Here is a 19,193-nt window from a genome sequence, read left to right as displayed (position 1 = left end):
AACAATTAAGTTTTAATAATTGGTTATTAATATTCAATATGATATCATCAGATAAATTAAATATGACAATGTTTGAATATTTATCGGAATCAATGGGAAAAATTTATGTTAATTGTACAAATTGTTTACCATTGATTGGAATATTTTCACAATCAATTCATGATTTAACTGGATGGTTTTCAGAAAATTCTATTAAAAAATTGAATCAAAAATTACGATTAACATTAATAAGCAATAATGATGATGATCATCCTAATTATAATAATCAAATTGTAATACATTTTCGTCCAGTACTTGATGGTTGTAAACTGTATGACGGTATTTATTTACCAAAAACTAAATTTGATTTTGATCGAATGAAAATTTCCTATAAACAATGTAATCTGAATAAATCATTGATTAAAATTGCTATCAATGATGTGAGTGAAAAAAAATTGAAATATTTGAAAAGTGAAAAATTTCTGATCATAAACAAATATATTCAAACATTTAGGTAGTACCAGTATGTTCAATCATTGATTTGGGTAATGGAAAAATTACAATGGATGCTGATAAATCGGTTGATCTATTATTAGTAGAAACAATGGCTAAAAAATGGAATTTTACATATGAATTTGTCAATGCTGAACAGGATTGGGGAACATATAAAAATCAAACATGGACTGGTACGGTTAGATTATTAATGGATGGATATGCTGATGTTGGAACTTGTGCAATATCAACAACATTTTTACGTCATAAAGTTATTGATTTTAGTTCATATATTTTTATGGATCATATTGCATTCATTTTACAACATCCTAAAACTTCAACAAATAAAAATATATTAATACAACCATTTGGATGGGAATTATGGCTAGCAATTTGGTTTTCATTCATAATTGTTTGGATTTTAATAAAATTTATAACCAAACAAATTTATAATCGTTCAATCGAAAATGTTACAATGAAACTTTGTGCCATTTCGCTTAGACAAACGGTAAATTTTAGCAGTCAACAATCAACACCAATACGTATTCTTTATATGGGTTTAATGATTGCAATGAGCGTTTTGACACCATATTATTGTGGATCATATTTTGCTATATTAAATATATCCGAATATGATTTACCAATAGATACGATCGAAAATCTAGTAAAAGCTTTAAGTGAAAATTCTGTTTATGCACAAACAATAAAATTAAGTTCGTTAATGGATTTAGCAATGAATTCTCGTCGAGGACCTTATTATTGGCTTGGAATGAATATTCGAAGGTAAATTAGTTGACAAAATTTTAATTTGTTTATTGTTTTTTTTTCTCAATTCATATATTTAATGCAGAAACAAAAATTCAGTGAACATTTTCAGTCATTATGATGGAATCGATTTTGTTCAAAGTGATAATCGAAATATTTTTGTTGCCGAACATTTTTTATTATCATATCTACAAATTTTGTATGCACAAAAACCATTATTAATAGGTTCGGAATATTTTAATCAGGATAGTTATGCAATGGCATTTCCTAAACATTCTCCATTATTTAAACCATTTAATCATCAGTAAGTAATTTAATTGAAAGAAGTTCATATATCCAATACATTCATTACACACAAAACTTTTGCCCATAGGATAAAATGGTTTCAAAAAATGGGCCTATTTCAAAAATGGATGCATAAAATTTTTATGAATGTAAAAATTGCTAATCCCAAAGCTTATCCACAACAAGCCACACGATTACATTATCCATCCGAAAAAATTGAATGGACACAATTACGTTTGGTTGATTTTACTACCATATTTTCAATTTGGTTTTTTTGTATAATATTTTCGATTACAATTCTTGTCATAGAAACTATCATCTACAGAAACAAAACAAGACAACATTAACCTAATAATTAAATAATATTATTTGAATTTAAATTAGATACAAATCGATTTGCCATAAATAATTGTCATCGATTTTTTCGCTGTATATCATTATGAATTCAAAGAAACTTTTCCGAAAACTTTCAATTACCAAAGAAATCTTTCCAAGAATTTTTATGTCTTTTTTTTCCCTCACTTTTTTAAACAAATTCATTAATTTGGCGTGATTTCATCATTTTTAAATTTTTTCTTTTGAATTCTGATAAAGTAAATGTTTTGATAATGAAATCTACAGTTATTGGAATAAATCTTCGTACATTATCTAAATCGATTCGTTTAATGTCTAAATATTCTGATCAGATAAAAATCCTGGCCATTGAAGATAGTCTTATATTACAATCAATAAACGCCGAAGATACTGTATTTTGTCAGGTCGTTTTTGAAAAAGATTTCTTTCAATCATTCCAAAATGATAATGATTTCGAATGTAAAGTTGATATACGTTCAATTGGATTAGTTTTCAGAGTTGCCTGTTTAGGTTTGTATTGATGATGTTGATTATTTCATCACTAATCACTATATTCAACAGATAAAATAACCAACAGTTGTGAAATTGTAATGGATAATTCAATGGATCGTATTAATTTTCGTATGGAATGTCCTAATCGTGTAAAACGTATATTTTCGATACCGATTTTGGAAAATAATGATCATAAACGTTGCCCGGTACCTATATCAAGACAAATGTCAAAACCAACATTACAATGTGATGCTAATACTATGTTTGAATTGTTTAAACCATTTCCATTATCTGCTGATGAAATAATTTTTTGGACATTTCGTGATCATTTAAGTTTTAAAACATATTATGAAAACGATTATGAAGGACCTATGACCGAATTTTGCGTATCATCCGCTTTATTTAATACGAATGATTCGTTCTATAACTATACAAATGAAATGTCTAATGCATTCGATTTAAGAGATCTTCGTGCATTTTTAGATTTTGCCGTTCATCGTAACAGAATTATTTCGGCTTATTTACAATCAAATGGAAATCCTATTGAATTCACGTTTAAAAATTCCAATGGATGTTCGGCTTCAATTATCATGGCCACTATTGATTTGGAAACAAGTACTCAACGACCGGTGCCACCTACATTTCGAACAACTCGCCGAATAGTTGATGATTCATCATCCGGTAGTGTTATGCAAAACACAAGTCTAGATACGCGTACTTCTCAAGAAATTCCAATGAATCAATCAATGGAACAACAATCCAATCATGTTTTGAATTCTACAATCAGTCGTATTACAAATTCATCACCTCCTGATGAACTAATGCAAGTACAATCAAATCAACATGCTTCAAACTCTATCTCTACTTTTAGCTCTGTCACTACTTCTGCTATTCCTCCAACCTCTTCCGAAGATTCAATGGAACAACAATCAAGTGAACATATCTCAAGCTCCGGCATCACTTCTTCTACCCGATCTCATTCATCTTCTAATCAACCAAGTGATAAACAACCATCACCAATATCAAATCAATCCGCGAATGCCAGTGATCATCTTATGCAAACTGAAAACATTGAACCAAATAATGACTTTGATAACGATAATGATGATGATTTTGGCGATGATATTATCAAACAAATCATGATGGAAGATAATGATAATGAATTAACATCATCACAATTTCATTTTCTTCGTGGTGATCATGATGGTGATAATTATGATGAACGACTTGAGGATATTTTAGCATCATTTTCAGATGACGATAGTGATTGAATTTTAAATGTAAAATTTTTTATTATAATTTCATTTTTTGTTTTTTGTTTCGTTTGTTACAATCATCAAATATAGATAAATATTAAAAAAATTTATGTTTACATTTATAACGAATATCGATCTTTTTTATATATGTAAAAAAGTTTTTTCTCCAAAATCAAATATCATTTCAAATACAGAATTTTCAATCATAAAATTTCCATCCGAAATTTTTCATTTATTTACAATTTAAAAATTAGAAATTTTTCTTGAAAACATCAATGACAGATAAATTTTTATGTTATAAATGTATAATAATATTACCGGTGTAAAATGTTTAAAGCTTTATGAAAGGGGAATCAAGGGAAATTATTATTTTTTTTTAAAATCTGCTTTACAATCATATAAATATATAATGAGATCTATGCAGTGTTGATGTGGTGATGATGATGATGATAGTGATGTGAAAATATGCAACAGATTTTAATTTCTTTTTCTTCATTTAGTTTTGTGTTGTGATTTGTTTTTCAATTGTGTGAGAAAAAAAAAGTTGCCTCAAATCAATATATTAGATATTTGAAAATGATTGATAATAATAATATAAATCATTGGATAGAAGTGGTTTGAGCTGGAATTACATTTGATATAAAAAAAAAGAATCAATATAAAGTTGAAAATGATGTCAAAAAAAAACAAATAGAATTGATAAAATCATTAGCAATAAATATTCAAAAATTATATCAAATAATTTTGTTTGTAATAGCTACACACAAAAATACACATTTGGAATGTCAATTATCGTCTTTTGTTTTTTTTTAATTCAGTAATCATTCAACGATAATAAATAGCAGCAAATGTCCAAATGAAAAAAAATCAGTAATTTCGTAAAACTTTGAGGTTATTTCATGGTTATCATCCGATTTTTTTCTTTTCAGTTAAAATCACAAAAAAATCGGATGAGAATCAGCTCAATAATTGGTCATTTCGTTGTCTTTCCCAGCACATTTTCCGAAAATTGAAATAAAAAATAAAAATTCATGGAACCCATTTTTCAAAAAAATAATAATAATCACAACTTGACTTCATTGTTTTCTTGAAAGTTAATAATTTTGGATAAGGCGATAAAGATTCTGGCAGTTGAAATAATTGTTGTCGATATTGTGTTGTATACGAACACAATTAAACAAAAGTAGCAATTCCAGTTGGTGATTGAACATCATCACGTTTTTTCTTTGGACCTGATCAATTCAGAAATCAATTATTATCATGATATTCAATGAAAATTTAATTTATTACCATATTCTCCGATGAATGATCCATCTTCACCAAATTTTGAACTATCCGCTTCATAATCGGCCATTGAATCTTCATCGCTTTCAGGATTTAGGCTACTATTCATTGAATGACGACTACCACCACGTGGAAATGCTGATAATCGTTTATTATATTCAACATTATATTCATTAAAACCAGCTTCTTCATAATCATCTTTGCCATGGGCAACCTCTTTTTCATGAACCGAATATTTACCACCACGATTACGTTTAACAATACAGACAAGAACAACAGCAACAATTAACAATGCAATTGCACACATCATCGATATGAACCAAGGTGCAAAATTAGAAATATGTCCAATTGGATCCATACCGTACATGCCTATAATATAAATAATTAATAATTAGGATTCTTATTGAATCAATAGAAACTTACCACTTGGTATTACTTCTTTTAATTCACTCGGTGTTTCATATTTACCATCAACAGCAACAATTCTTACTTCATAAGTTTTATCCGGATCCAATCCACTAATGTAAACCACTGTTGAATCTTGATTTTCATCTCTTGGAGTGCTGAAAAATGAATTGGTTCCTATACTTTCAAACAACAAAGAAAAAATCAGTCATTTTATCTGAACAATTAAAATTGAAAACAAACCTTTTAATCGATATTGTACATAGAAATTATTGCCCGGTATTTTAGAGGAATTAGGATACCAAGTTATTTTTACATGATCAGTTCCATCATTAGCACGTACATGATCAATGTCGAAAACCGGTTTATCCGGTTGTGCAGCTGCATCCTCTCCTTTTGTTTCCAATTCGATGAAGAATGGTTCGCCCATACCAACTTTAGTGACAGAATGAATTGTGACACGATATTTTGTACCGGGTAATAGATTGCCAAGTTTAACACCGGTAATTTTTGGATCATCAATCTGTGGAAATCGTTCTTGTTTCGGACCAAGTTCAGTGCCATCAACACTTTCGTAGAAAATACGATAACCGGTAATTTTTCCATTCGGTTCATCGGGTGGTGACCAATACAAGTAAATAGCATTCGATCCCATTGAAACACCTTCGAATGATGATACAGGACCGGGAACACCTTCCGGTGTATTGATAACAACCTCATTTGATGGATCACTCATATACATTGAATTATACACAAAAATTCGGGCAATATTTCGTGAATTTGGTTTGAAAATCTGTACCAAACTTCTCGAAACATTTGGTGGTATTTTTACTTCACGCATTAATTTTATATCTTCACCAACTGCATATGTTTGGATTTTATAACCTTGAAAATGTCCACGTACAGAATCTGATGTTACTGGATCCCAAGCCATTAATGCTGATTTATGATCACGTACTTCAATAACACGAAAATTTTCCGGTGATCGTAATGGTTTAGCCTCACTTGACCAACCAATTACTTCACCAGCTGCAGAACGTGCAGCACCACGACGATTATGTGCTTGGACTTTAATACGATATGGTTTGAATATTGGTTGATTTTCAATCGTTAAATGATTCTGTTTCCAATCCGTTATTTGACGACTTTGCCATGAATCATTTTCAATATCATGTCGTTTCCATGATACTTTATAATAAAAACCTTCAGAATTATGATCAATTGGTGTCATTGGTGTCCAACGTATTACTAATGTTCCTGGTTGTTCACCACGTCCAACAACATTATCAGGATTTTTATATGGAACATCTTCTTTTGTTGAACAAAATCCATGAGGTTTACTTGGTTCACTGGGACCAATTTTATTCTTAGCAATCATTCTGAATGTAAAATTCGACCATGGACTCATGGCTACTCTTAATTTTGTATCCGGTCCAGGTAAATTTGTAAATGCATTAAGCCAATTATCCGGCTGAAATGATGTATTATATTGGATATCATATGATAAGACTGGAGCTCGATTATCACCTGTAGGTATCCATTCAACCATAGCGGTAAGACCTTCACATACAACACTAATAATTTTTGGTGAATTAGGCACATCTTGTACAGTTAATGTAGCTGAAGCATTCACAGAATCAAGTTCAGTACTTGCAATACATGTATAAAGACCGGAATCTAATTCTTTTGTTGTTGTAATGGTCAATGAATTATCTGTTGATTGAACAATTCTCGGATCATGTGCAGTGTCGATTGGACGTTCATTGAATGTCCATGATATTTTTAGATCTAAACTTGGATCAGCTTCAGCACTACAACGAAATACGGCAGTTTTTTTGGCAGCCACTTCATAATTTTCCGGTGCATGAATAATTTTTGTTTTTCCTTTCACTTTCAATTCACCCGATGCAAATCTGGTGCCAAATTTATTTGTCGCAATACATTTATATTTTCCTTGATCGGTTACACGAACATCATGGATTCGCAGATCACCATCGTCAAGTACTTCATAATTGGCACCATTCAATGGTGTATCATCTTTTTCCCATTTCACTTCAGGTTTTGGTGCACCAAATACACGACATTTAAGTATAACATCAGATGTAACAACAGCACGTGTTTCTTTTTCAGGTGGATCAACAATTTCCGGTGGTAATTTTAATACATTCAGATAAAAATCTCTAAATGCATAACCATTAACGTTTGATGCATTACATTGATAAACGGCAGTATCAAGAATTTCTTGTACATTAGTTATTGTCAATTCATCACCATTTACACGTATACGATCATTTGATACTAATGGTTCACCATTTTTAAACCATTGTAATTTAGGTTCAGGTACACCGGCAGCATTACAACGAAATGTAACTGTTTCAGTATCGGCAGCATTCGTATTATTTGGTGCTTCAATCCAATATGGTATCGATTTGACAACAACTTCCATAGCATGTGTTTGTATTGAACCAACACCATTGGATGCTGTACATTCATAGATACCTTCATCATTAAATTCTACTTTTGGAAATGTTAATGTTTTGCCATAATTTGTTTTCGTAACACCTTCACGAATACGTCCATTTCGTTTATACCATGTTACTTCGGGTAAAGGTGTACCACCAAATATACAATATAAATCTAATCGTTTTCCTTTCAATGCTGGTACATTCGGTGGTGATGCATATTGTCTTGTTGGTGGATAACTTGTTTGACCTATTGCACCGGATGGTTCAACAATTAATCTTGTACGACGTCCAATACGATATGTTGTTTTAAATGTTGATGTTGCACTACAAGCATAAACAGCATCAGTTAGTGTATCTTTATGTGTTAAATTTGAAAAATGTAGATTTCCTTCTGGATCAACTGAAAGACGAGATGAATTAATACCGTTAATCAATGCACCAGAATCGGATTGTATAATCCAAAATACTTGTGGTCTTGGATAACCAGTAGGTGGATGACATGGTATTGTAAATGGTTCACCTTCCATTGCATGTAAAACAGATATGTCATTACTTGAAAATGAATTTAATTCAGCTTTTTTCAAATAAACAGCATTCGATACCGAACGACCATGTTTATTTTCAGCAAAACATTGATAAAGACCTTCATCAATTGCTTGTGGTTTAGTAAATACTAACGAACCACGTCTTGGTTGTTGTGTAATACGTTTATCATATGCAACATAACTAAATTCGATACCATTCTTTTTCCAAGAATATGTTGGTTCAGGATTTCCATTAGCTTCACATTCAAGTACAAATGGTCTTTCAGCTTGTTCAGCATCTGAACCTTGAAATACTTCAAATAATTTTTCATGTTGTGGTTGTTTAATCATTGTTGGTGGTGATTGAAGACCATCCACTTTAACTATTATTATTGTTATTGACCAAATAATGGCCATTAAATTTATCATCCACGACATCATCATGTTGTCTGATTTTCTTCTTCTTCCTCTTCGATTATTTATATTATCATCATTTTCCATTGTGTATGGATTTTATCTATAACGAAAAAAAAACAAAAAACAAAAAATGAGAACAGTTAGATTTTATCTTTGAAAATTCAATAGAAAAAATAAAATTTATTTCATTTTTTATGCAAAAAAAAATTTAAATTTAAAACTCATTCATATCATTATGAACATAAAAATATCTTCAAATAATCATCGACATTATTTGAATTTCAATGAACAAACAACAAACCAAGCAAAAAAACTTTATGATGGTAACCTTTTTCAATCATCATCATCATCAAAGACTTTTTCTACCGAATTATGCTGTAGGAAAAAAAATGAAATCTTTTTTATTATTATTATTATCATCTACCACGAAGTAATAAATAAATGAATGAATGAAAAAGATGGAAAAAATGGATCAATAATATTTATGATATGTAAAAAAAAACAGACATAGTGAAAACATTATTGTTTCTGGTCAAAGAAAAATATTAACCCTTGTCATTTAATAATCAACACTGACACATATGGCTTGTATATATAAATTTATTGATTCGGAGTGTGTGTATCAATGATAATAAATAATAAGTACATGTAATTTGGGAATATATCGATAAAAATAAACAAAAAACATTGAAAAGAAAATGAATCCTCGTGATAATGTTGATGTTGATGATTATAAGCATGATGATGGTCTGGTTAGTAAATTATCACAACAAGGTAATATCGAAAAAAATAAACAACCAATAAGATATGAAAAAAACTTCAAATTCAAAATTTCAAATGAAATTTTGATAACCATTAATGATGATTATGATTAAGACAAAACAACACATATCATGTTTATTGATAACATACATATTTTTCATATAATCCAAAAGTGGACGAAAATTTTCATCTTTTTCAAAATCACCAAAAAAAATTGACAACAAAGACAAAGACAAAGATCAAAATTCATTATCATCATCAACATCTACCTGTAGACACAATAGAAAACCGAAAACATCATATTGATTAGTAGAAAAATATTGTCAAGTCACCGAAGAAACCAAAAATCAATAAAAATTGATTCTCACAAGACAATGATCATTGGCAAAAAAAAGATGGTACATTCAGATCATCATCATAATCATCATGAAATAAAGAGAGTAAGAGAGAGAAAAAAAAACTATAAAATTAAAAACGTAATATCATCATCATTAAATGTTTGACAATCAAACTGATAAACAAAATGTGATATGGATACATCAAAACATCAATAATCATTGTAATTGGATACACGGATAGACAAACGACTGCATATACTGCATTTTTCGAAAAAGTTTTTTCTTAAATCTTCGAAAAAAAATCCTAATCGATTGATTGATTTGTGTGTCAAACCAGAAGAAAAAAATAAAACAAAATAAAATCAATCAGGAAGTAATTTTTTTAAACAAGGAATTTGTTTATTCCTGACATTACATTGTCATCATTCTCAATTTTTATTGTTTTGTTTTTTTTTGAAAATTGTTCAATAAAAGCCTTTTATTTATTTCTAGCTCATCAAATAAAAATATTGTCATCATCATCATCATCAACAATGATAATATCTTTTCAATGTTCAGAACAGAAAAAAATTGACAATTAACGATCAATAATCATATAGGTGTGTGTGTGTATGGTGTGTGCGTGACATTTATACGAATTCATTCATCATTAAAACAACAACAAAAAGACAACGAATATAAAATCCTGCTGACATAAACATAAACAATAAAAATGAAATGAAAAATATCTTTATTTGGCTGCATTTTTCATAAATGAATGTTGTGGACAACAACAACAACAAACGTTATTTTTTGGGTAGAAAAATTGATACAACAAAAAAGTCAATGAAACAAAATGACTCTAGAACCCGGGAACACATATAGAAAAATGAATAAATGAATAATTGTGCGTGTGGTAAATACACACCAGACACACACACACACACACAGAATGATCGATCACACATAAACTTTTCTGCATTAAAAATGATGATAGATTGACATGTGACATGTGTATTTCATGGATATTCCGGTCGATTTATACCGACAACACGAAATATAAAGACAATGAGCTTTTCAGCGGAATAATAATCAAGTGAAGAAAAGATTGTTTGGTTGAGAAAATTTTCTTTTTATATTTCAACAAATCAACAGGCATCAAATTGTCACACAAAAGTGACAATGATTTTATTTTATTTTTTTGTCGTTTTGACAATTTCATCAAATCGATCTGCAAATCATCTGTTTTGAATATTTGAAGAATTTATTTTGCTGCTTTGGAAATGACCAGAGAAGAAAATTTCTCCAGCGAAAAACAAAAATCATATTTAATGAAGATAAATGACATATAAATATATGCAGATAATATAGTCATGTAAAATGTTTTAAACATCTCCCTCTCTTTCAACCATCCATACATCCATCCATCCATCCAGATATTAATAAAATTACACAAATTGACAAATATATAGTCGACATCTCAATCGACAAGAAGAATGATGATATCATTATCATTATTTAGACCGAAATAAATGTCACCGGGACAGGGTGCTATAGTGGAGATATACAAAAAAATGTAAACTGAAAAAAATAATGATGACTTTGAAAATGGTTGAATCACATTGTTTGGCACTTTTGTTTCCATGTTGACATTTGATAAAGAGAGTGAACATCAACACCAACGACAACAATAAAACTGACATTTATATGTGAAAAACAAACCAATATTAGCCATATTTTTTTCTTGTGAAATGAAAAAGGAAATGAACAATTCATACCATGGATACGCCGTATATGTTTCAATCAAATGAATGAATTTTCAACTAACCAACCAAAAAAAGAAGAAAAACTGGCTAAAAGTGAATGGGAAAAACCACGAAACCAAATGTTCATCAAACATGAATGATTGAATGGTTTGTATGATGTTGGAGTGTTCCATTTCATTCAAATTGGATTCGGTTGTTGTTGTTGCTGAGATGGTCGTTTAGATTGGCAAGAATTTTGTTTCATACATTGTGCAGATGCTGCATATGACATGGATAATAATTCTTTTCTTTCGTCTGAAATTCGTTGCTATAATGGATGTGCAAAACAAAAATGAATCATGAATCATCGACCGAATAAAGTTGAAACCATTGTCGATATGATCAAGCATACAAATTCACCAAGAATGAACACCAGCCAGCCACAACACTGGCCAGAACCGATCCAAATTAATGAATGAATGAAAGATTCCCTTCAGTAATCCAATTTAATTTTGGATACACAATTCTGGTGTCTCCCCAGAATACGTATTTCGTAAAATTTTTACATACAAACTTAATTGATGACAATGACATCAACGAGATTGAAAAATCAAACAAACAAACACCATATGACCGTAACTAATAGATGAAATGAACTATTAACAACAACCAAAAAAAAAGTCATTCCATTTTCAATGGGAAAAAAAATCTCAACCAACAAAAAATTAAATTGAATATCATTCGACCTTAACCGACATTAGCAACATCGACGACAACGTCGACGATGATGATGGCTAATGACTTTTACTTACAATGATGAATGATTGTAATGTAATGGTTGGATTAAAATCCCAGCCAAAGATGTTATGCATTATGAACAAACAAATACACACAGATAAAATACGGTATTACCATATTCTTGCATCATATTATATAATGGTAACAAAAAAAAATATATAGTCGTAATGAAATTAAATTCTCATAACATTCTCATTGACATTTAAAAAAGATTACCGAATGTTTTAAAATTATCATTATGTGAAATTCATATTTTTTTTTCTAAAATTAATTTCCAAAAAACAAAAACAATGGATCAAAATTGTAATCAACAAAAAAGATGTTGTAGTTTTGCGTTAATACATTTTATAATGAATGAAAAGAGATTCATTATTGAAAACAATTATGGCATCCATGCACACAGACGTTTTAACCGCCCACACACACACACATAAATTCTCTTTACATTATCCCCAATGCTAATATATCGTTGCAAAGATTTCAATTAAAAGATAAATAAATCTAGACTAGAATCACTGGTGTTATTATCGAAATGAAACTAAAAACAAAAACAACAATAACCCTTACATTTTCATTTTTCGTTGAACAAATTGAATAAAATTGTTTATCGATAATGGTAAATGAATTACTATCGATAAAAAACAATCGATAATTCATAAATAACAACCACAGTATTTTCATCAAATTCTTTATCGATTCTGAATATAAAAAAACAATCATTTCAAGTTTCATTTCAAACGATTCTTATCATCATCATCATCATCATCAACGACATTCATTGCCAAATGTTGTTGTAATAATCCTTTACTGTGAAACAAAAAAAAAAACAAAAAGAAATAACCAAAATATACTAAAGTCATTTACATTAAGCCGACTACAAAAAATTCCCTATGTAAACATTATTTTAACTTTATAATTTTCTTTCTCTCGTTGTCATCAATCTATTTCCATTGATGATTACTAATGATGATGATATATATTACAAAATGACAATCATCATCATCATCATCGTAATCATCAATGAATGTCTTTGGAAATAACGATGATAATGATGATGATGATGATAATAATGATGGCATCAATGAGTAAAATAATAATAATAAAAAACATTTAAAAAGACATCGACCGGAATATAATGAATGAAAGAATGGATAAAGAAGATAGAAAGAAAGAAAAACTGAATGAAGGCCAAATGATGTGTCATCATTAATAAAAAGCAATTTAACTATACACAGCATTCAAAATGTATATAATACAAACAAACAAACAAACACTTACTTATATAAACACAATATACACACATGCAATAAATATTTTGATTATATAATCTAATAGGCAACAAAAAAACCGAAAGAAAAAAAATGAATAAATTTAAAATTATTCATCACACCTGAATCGATAATAATGATGATGATATCAATTCAGTTTTTTTACATTCATTCATTCAATCATTCTTCTATGATGATAAAGGCAAAAGTGATGAAAACAAAATTCACATTCATTAAAAAATTCTGTCTTTAAAGTTTTTTCAAGAATTTTCTAATTCACTTGTTGAAAATCACATATAGAATACCATGTAAAACAATAAACAATAAACAAATTGAATTAAATGATGTTTGATTGGGGGGTTAGGAGATCGAGACATATGTAATTTGTAGTGAATAGAAAATATGGAATGAAAAAAAAGATGTTAACCTTCTTATTAAAGATTTTCTATCGAAGCAACAAAATAAAAATTACATACATTGTTTAACATGAATTTTTCGTTCACGAAATCAAAAAATCTGATGATCGAAACTGGTTTCCAACAACAACAACAACAACCGACGAAAACCAAGAAAAACTAACCATACCACCTTCAACATCATCATCATCGTGGTGGTTATATGATGCGAAAAGCAAGCAATCTGAAAAAAAAGGCCAACTGAATTATGTTGAGAATATATGAAGAAAAGAAAAACTTCAACAAGTTCAGTTCTTAAATCATGAAATGGAATATATAAAAAAAAAATATAAAAAAAATTTTATATGAAAAAAAAAATGATTAAACAACAACAACAACAATCAAACAAACAATGGATTTTCTTGTTTGTTAAAAAAAAATTTCCACACACACAAACACATTTGGTGGTGGTGGAAAGATTTCCAAGAAAACAACAACAACAACAACAAAATCCATTACCCAGATCAAAATCAAGAACGAAGCTAAAAGACCAAACAAACAAATTAAAGTAATAGAATTTCCATCAAGTGTTTTCCATTTACTCTAGTTTTTTATTCGTAGTTTATATCAAGAAATTAAAAAAAGGATTTCTTCCTATTTCTCTTTTATGGTAAAAAAACATCAAGTGATGATGATGATAATAAAAAAAATTCGGTTAGAAGATTATAAAAGTCAACAAATGATTGATGTTGTTGTTGTTGTTTTTGTTCATTGATATTTCTCAAAGAATCTTTTGACAAATCAAGTTCATGAAAGACAAACATTTCTTGGAAAGAATCAGATAAAATAGATTGAATTTATACCGAAAAAAACAGGTTGAAAGACTTATTCGGATTGACAATGGAAAAAACAAAGTTTAATTTAAAAAATCCAAATTCTTCAACAAACACAAAAGGACATTGGCATTTAGTGTATAAAAAGTGGTGTTCTTTTTTTTATTATTATTTTGGGCGTCATAAATCAAATGATTTAGATTGAAAAAAAAAGAAAATCTGGAGCAATCTAAATATCCAAATAAAAAACATACACAAACACACATAAATTTTGCCTTGAAAATTTCTACTTTTGGGTAAATATTTAAAGAAATTAAACACGAAGCAATAAGCAAACAACAATCGATCCATTGATGATCCTAAAGATTCTCCCTCTTTTCTTCTCCCACACACACACACATTATTAATACACATTTTCAATGAAAATAAAGTGTCCTAAATTAAATTGTTGTTGTTGTTGGTGATCAATATCTCCAACAACAAATGCTATTGGTTTGTGATATAATCATCAAATACAAGCAAAACAAACAAACAAAAATGTTATGATGGTAACCAAGTGTTGGCAAAATATAATCTGATTTTCAATTTTGGTTGGATAAGACAACCGACAACAACAAAAAACTTTGTAACTGAAATTTCATGTTTTCTTTTCTTTTCTTAATCTCATGTTCTCTGCAATAATAGAAAATATCCAAAATGGATGCATTTATGCAATATTTACATATTGAAAATGAAAAAAAACAACAAAAAAACGAAAATACCACCCCCATTCACAGTGCATAAGACAATTTTTCAGTTTGAAAAATTTGATGATGATGTTTATAGGAAAACAAGCAAGCGCACGTGTGTGTTTTGTTTGTTTATAGTGTGAGAAAGAAAAAAGATTTCAATTTTTTTTAAATAAACTTCTATAAATCAATCAAAATCAAATCAAATCATTTCATTTCATATCGGTTTGATCGGTGGTAAATAAAATGAAGATTTCACAATTTTAGATACAATTTTGTTTCATTTCATTTGCTGCTGTTGTTGATCTATTTCCGATCGATCCATGCTAACCATAATTTGCATATGGTAATTTTAAAAATAAATATTTGTTTAATTTTGAAAACTTTTTCTCTCTTCTTTTGACATCCATTAACATGAATGAAAATGGGGGGAAAAGAATTCATTACAAATATAGAAAATTGTTTTAAACTTTTGAAACTTTTGAAAAGAAAAAATAAACAAACGTTTTCGGTATTTTTCTGTTTTTGTTTTGTTCACTAAACATTTGGCAAGAATCTCGTCCAAACCAAAAAAAACAATGAAAATTGAATGGAGGGTAAACACGAAGGATGATAAAGAAAGAAATGGGAATCTTTTTGTTGAAATCTCAATTTTAAAATGAAAAAATCCTTTTTATCCCACTTAATATAATGACCTATATTATAAAGGTTGACCCGATGAATTAAGGGAAATCTTTTTTTTTTATTTTTGTTGTTGAAAAAAATGAACTTGAAAAACATAAAGAGAGAACGGAGAACCTAATTTTAAAAATAAATTTCTTCGAAATAATGATAATCAAACAAACAAACAAACGAAGGAAAGAACGAACGAACGAAAAGGTGCCATCAAAAATGGCCTAGGTTCAATGTTATTAACACTGTATACTACTATTCTCGCATAATAACCGGTATTATTATTATGATAATATTTTCAGGAAATAAATGGACGTTTTCTTTTTTCTTTTTTTTTTTACGAAACTGATATAAAGGTGAAAAAGATAATCTAATCATTGCTAGCAAAAAGGAAAAAAATTGATTCAAGTAAATTCGTGATTAATTATTTTATGATAATGTATTCTGACAACAACAACACATATCATACAAAAATTTGTTGTTGCTTAACAAAATAGATAATGATAATCATCATCTTGATTATCAATCGAAAATATATTCTTGACTGATCGTATATCATTGATATCATCTATACAAGTTGAAAAAAATCAAAATCCACTGACTATTTCGACATTTCAGACCCTCAAAAAAAACATTCGATTCTATTTCCACAAACATTCGAATGTTTTACATGATAATTATGATTATTGAATTGAATTGAATTTAATCAATTTGATGATGATTATGATTGACAACCGAATATCGGTACTTACCAAAGACTTATTTTTTTTTCCTGAAAAAATTTAAATATTAAAAATTATGATTATTATCAAAGAATGGCTGCCATATGATGATGAACATTGATGATGATGGACACCCACATTGAATTGAACGGATCACTATATAATTTTATCGATCAAAATATAATGATGGTAGGTATTGGTTGGTGTTTTTCTTCCGAAAAAAAACAATTCCAATCAATCAATCAATCAAATGAATATTTTTAAAGAAAAATTATTTTAAAAAAAATCACTGGATTCACCACACAAAGATGCTCGAATGAAAAAAAAGGTAACAAACTTGTTTCATTCAACTGAAAAAAAGCGATGACTTCACGAACAGCGAAAAAATGACAAGACGAAAATCAATCAATCAATCAATCGTAATCAAAATGAAATGAAATGAACGGCAAAAAAAACAAACAAACAAACAGACAAAATATCAATATGAACAAAACAACAAAATTAGATCATCATCATTCGGGTAATAATTAATGTATGGTATGCTGAAGGGTTGATTCGAACAAATTCGATTTCGGGTGGTGTCCGAAATATTATGAATGAGTGTTATTCATCGAATATTGATACTTTTTTTCTCCGAAAAAAAAATAAAATAAAATCAATAATAAACACTTAGAACGCACCAGGTGTATTCGACAACGACAACAACAAAATTCGAATTTTAACTCAACTAAAATTGATCAATTGGCAATGTTCTTCGTCTTCATCGTTTTTTTGTTGTTTTGTTTATAAAAGATTTTCTCTTTCTTTATTTTGAAAATTTCATCAATTTTTTTTTCTCTTGGAACATCTGTAATGTGAAAATCATGATTTTTCCGTTCGTTTCGTTTCATTTACACAGACAAAAACAAACTATTTTTGGAACGTTTTTTATAAAAGAAATGATAACCCTGTGATGTTGTTGGTCATATACACACACAATCGTTGAATCAAAAAGTGGTCAAGATGAACCGTTTTGTTTTCATTTTTTCAGTTTTGTTTGTTCAAAAGAAAAATATAGAGCAACAAAACTTTGTGTGAGGGAAAAAGATTCAAATAAATTTTGCAGCTGCTTTTATTTATAGGGGTTTCACACTAGCAGCAATGTGAATGAAATATTTCAAATGCAATATTTCACTACATTTCAGCCTTATGGACTGAAATATTGCATTTGAAATATTTCATTCACATTGCTGCTAGTGTGAAACCCCTATTACGGATATTTTGGAAACAAAAACCACACTTACTGTTTTTTTTTGTATGTTGGTTTGGTTTGGTCGATATTAATATTTTCTATTCTTTCGTTGTTTTTCGTTGTCGTCAATATTTTGGATTTTTTTTTGTTTTTTTGTTTTATTTCGTATTGTTGCTACAGTAGGGTCATCATTAATTTACTGAGCATTTTGTTTTTGTTTTGTTGATAAACAATCTATGTTGAAACACACAAAAAAACGCATGCCACAATTATAAAACGACACAGACGATATAAAAATGATGTATCATCGGATATTACTGATCTCAGGTTGGCTGGCTGGATATTGTCATCAAGATTCGAATTTGAAAAAAAAAATCATCGAAGTATCAAAATATATAACACAAAGATACTACTCTTTGTGGGGATATCAATGGACAAACATTTCATTTACCATGGTGAATTGCTCAATGTGTTTGACGGATAAATATATAAGGCGGCAAAAACTGGATTGTTATAATATAATATCCCGATCCGAAAAAAACATCAAACACAAATGATAACCAGAAATCATAGAATTGAAATACAAAAAAAAAATCCAAAAAAAATGGTAGTGGTAATGATGCTATTTGGATATATATAGATGCTACTAGCATCCCGTTTATCGAATGATGAGAATCTTCTTAGTGATCTTTCTTTTGTTGATGATGATGATGATGATGATGATAAAAGGTAGAAGCATTTGTTTGTACGTTGTTAGTTTTTCATACCCACCCGACTACACTCCACACACACACACACCTTCATTGTTAATTTGGCTACACCTTTTTGGTTTTTATCTTATTTTTTTTTTTGGCATTTTAAAACTGCACATGCGTAAATCGAAAAAAAGTGTTCTATTTTTTTTTTGAATTTGAAAAACATCACACCCATTCCTTAGAAAACAAAAAAGTTCTTTTGGTGTTCGAATTTCAAATGTCAATGAAAAAAAAATTACAAAAAAATAG

General features: G+C 29.0%; 2 protein-coding genes across 2 annotated transcripts; one reads left to right on the top strand and one right to left on the bottom strand.

The window, feature by feature from the left end:
• The first annotated feature begins 4 nt into the window (after window positions 1-4).
• LOC113794965 (uncharacterized) lies at window positions 5-3,748 on the top strand. The gene is made up of 5 exons (XM_075819783.1): window positions 5-419; window positions 494-1,254; window positions 1,322-1,540; window positions 1,610-1,797; window positions 2,437-3,748. Exons 1-5 carry the CDS (start codon window positions 39-41, stop codon window positions 3,636-3,638), a joined length of 2,751 nt encoding a protein of 916 aa, XP_075675898.1. The 5' UTR covers window positions 5-38; the 3' UTR covers window positions 3,639-3,748.
• Nrg (Neuroglian) lies at window positions 3,635-18,749 on the bottom strand. The gene is made up of 5 exons (XM_075819781.1): window positions 18,242-18,749; window positions 5,556-8,818; window positions 5,331-5,489; window positions 4,914-5,276; window positions 3,635-4,855 (listed from the first exon to the last, which is right to left on the bottom strand). Exons 2-5 carry the CDS (start codon window positions 8,800-8,802, stop codon window positions 4,797-4,799), a joined length of 3,828 nt encoding a protein of 1,275 aa, XP_075675896.1. The 5' UTR covers window positions 8,803-8,818; window positions 18,242-18,749; the 3' UTR covers window positions 3,635-4,796.
• Window positions 18,750-19,193: the final 444 nt, after the last annotated feature.

Source organism: Dermatophagoides pteronyssinus, unplaced genomic scaffold (assembly GCF_027571235.1).
Source record: "Dermatophagoides pteronyssinus isolate colony J.1.1.1.1 unplaced genomic scaffold, Derpt_VIB-CSIC_2022.12 sq0004, whole genome shotgun sequence".
Taxonomy (NCBI): Eukaryota; Metazoa; Arthropoda; class Arachnida; order Sarcoptiformes; family Pyroglyphidae; genus Dermatophagoides; species Dermatophagoides pteronyssinus.
The sequence above is the reverse complement of the archived record's forward strand: the minus strand, read 5'-3'. Positions and strand labels throughout refer to the sequence as shown.

Bases quoted from the DNA above. Each gene is read 5' to 3' on its own strand.
- LOC113794965 (XM_075819783.1), top strand. From the start codon at position 39: ATGATATCATCAGATAAATTAAATATGACAATGTTTGAATATTTATCG. The intron at 1,255-1,321 runs GTAAATTAGTTG...TATTTAATGCAG, and splicing joins CTTGGAATGAATATTCGAAG to AAACAAAAATTCAGTGAACA. The intron at 1,541-1,609 runs GTAAGTAATTTA...TTTTGCCCATAG, and splicing joins TTTAAACCATTTAATCATCA to GATAAAATGGTTTCAAAAAA.
- Nrg (XM_075819781.1), bottom strand. From the start codon at position 8,802: ATGGAAAATGATGATAATATAAATAATCGAAGAGGAAGAAGAAGAAAA. The intron at 5,490-5,555 runs GTTTGTTTTCAA...TTGAAAGTATAG, and splicing joins TGTACAATATCGATTAAAAG to GAACCAATTCATTTTTCAGC. The intron at 4,856-4,913 runs GTAATAAATTAA...TGAATTGATCAG, and splicing joins ATCATTCATCGGAGAATATG to GTCCAAAGAAAAAACGTGAT.